Below are 2,182 nucleotides of genomic sequence, written 5' to 3' on the forward strand. Positions count from 1 at the left end.
ATCTGTGTTTGCAGATTCTGAATGGAAGACTCAGTCCTCTGCTGGAACTGCAGATTGTTAGTGGCCATCTGTTTCATTAAATCCTCCAAAGAAGGGCCATTGCTACTAGCTTGCTGCTGCACTGGTGGCTGCTGCTGCATTGGCTGCTGAGGGGCAAATTGTCAAAAATTTTGCCTCTGTTGTGGAGGCACAAACTGCTGCCTCTGCTGGAATGGTAAATTTTGTTGACTCTGATATGGAACATTTTGCTGATTCTGGTTCCATCTGAGGTTAGGATGATTCTTCCAGCCAGGATTGTAAATGTTGAAGAATGGATTATTTTGCTGCTGGTGCTGGTGCTGTGGATTTCCAGGAAAAACTGCAGCAACAGACTGATCAACTTGGGAACCACTGTCATGTAAGGAAGGACAAGCACCCGTGGGATGAGAAGGATCACAACAGATGCCAAACGGGTTGTTTGTCTGTTGAGCAGAAGGTTGCACTGTCTGTGTCACTGCCAACTGCCTCACCATTGATGTCAACTCATCAAGCTTGTTCTCTATTCTCTGGTTATCTGTGCTTGATGCTCCTGCTGCTACCACTATTGGATTTTGCATTGGAGAAGTTTGCACTTGGAACACTGCACTGCTGTTTGCACTAGTGCCAAATTGTTGAGCATTAGCAGCTATCTCAGCAATCAGCTCCTTGGCCTCATTAGGTGTTTTATTGCTTAGGACTCCTCCACTAGCTGCATCCAGAAGGTTCCTATCCATAGGTAGCAGCCCTTCATAGAAGTAAACAAGCAGGAGATTGTCTGGAATTTGATGGTGTGGGCAGCTTGAACAAAGCCTTTTAAATCGCTCCCAATACTCATGCATGTTCTCCCCATTAGCTTGCCTTATGCCACTGATCTCCTTTCTGATTGAAGTGGCCCTGGATGAAGGGAAGAATTTCTCCAGAAACAATCTGGCCATGTCATTCCAGCTTACAATGGAGGAAGGTGGCAGGTAGTACAACCAGTCCTTAGCTCCACTGTCCAAAGAGAAAGGGAAAGCACGCAGCTTGATTTGTTCCTCATCCACCCCTGTTGGCTTCATAGTGCTGCAGACTATATGAAATTCCTTCAGATGTTTGTGGGGATCCTCACCTGCAAGACCATGAAACTTGGGCAGCAAGTGTATTAGTCCAGACTTAAGCTCAAAAGGTACAACAGGATTAGTATAACGAATACACAAGGGCTGCTCATTATCAACATTAGGAGCAGCCAATTGCTTAAGTGTTCTATCACCCATGATTTCAGAATCAAATAAATGACCAAACGAATAAAAACTATGTAAAGGACTCGAACAAACAGACTCGATAGACTTAACAGACTCTAAGGTATGCTCAGGAACAGCTCTACTGTAAGTCAACCTACGAGCTCTACTAGCAGCATACAATGATCTCTCTATCTCAGGGTCATATGCATATAAATCATCAACACTGGTATTACTCCTAGTCATGCATCATAGGCAAAGCATACAGCAGTAAAATCACAAAACGTACGATAAGACAATTTTTTTTTTTTTTTTTTTTTTGAAAATAGCAAACAGAAGCAAAATAAATCTACTAAAAATACTAAATGACCTCAGAATGCTATGGGACCAACTCTCCTAAACTCTAATTGACCCTACGAACTCAAAAATCAAATAAAATTTTTTCAAAAAATAAAATAAAATAGTAAACGAACGAATTCGGCGAGAATAGGGACTACGAGTTTTGACAGGGATGATCGTCTCCTTCAGCTCACCAATTTTCAGAGCGATCCAAGCAAGTTGAACAAGTTCAGAAATACCCGACACGTCCTGAAATGACAAAGAAACAGCAAGAACAGTTAGTAAACGACAGAATTTTGCAAAAATAAGGGTCACCTCACACTCATTTAGGGTGTGATTTATGCTCAGAAGGTCGAATTCCTTAGGGGAATAGAACTCCTGGAACCAATCGCTCAAACTAAAGTTTTACCGATTTCCCCAAATTTTTTTATTTTTTATTTTTGATTTTTTTTTCAAAAACGAAAATTAAAGAAAAAGAAGATGATCAAGAATCAGAAAACGATTTAGACCGATGCAATTTCCCCGGCAACGGCGCCAAATTTGACACGAGCTGTCGAACTCGCCAAATTAAAAATTAATTCTTTAGGGTTCAGAAAATTTTTGTAGTA

At 41.2% G+C, this 2,182-nt stretch overlaps 1 protein-coding gene across 1 annotated transcript; it reads right to left on the reverse strand.

Moving 5' to 3' along the window:
* Nucleotides 1–161: 161 nt before the first annotated feature.
* LOC133286293 (uncharacterized) lies at nucleotides 162–1,271 on the reverse strand. Its single transcript, XM_061483692.1, has one exon. The coding sequence runs from the start codon at nucleotides 1,269–1,271 to the stop codon at nucleotides 162–164; it is 1,110 nt and encodes a 369-aa protein (XP_061339676.1).
* Between the last annotated feature and the right edge of the window lie 911 nt (nucleotides 1,272–2,182).

This window comes from Gastrolobium bilobum, unplaced genomic scaffold (genome assembly GCF_033153095.1).
Source record: "Gastrolobium bilobum isolate Gb01-03AN ecotype WA unplaced genomic scaffold, APGP_CSIRO_Gbil_v1 utg34086, whole genome shotgun sequence".
NCBI classification, from domain to species: Eukaryota; Viridiplantae; Streptophyta; class Magnoliopsida; order Fabales; family Fabaceae; genus Gastrolobium; species Gastrolobium bilobum.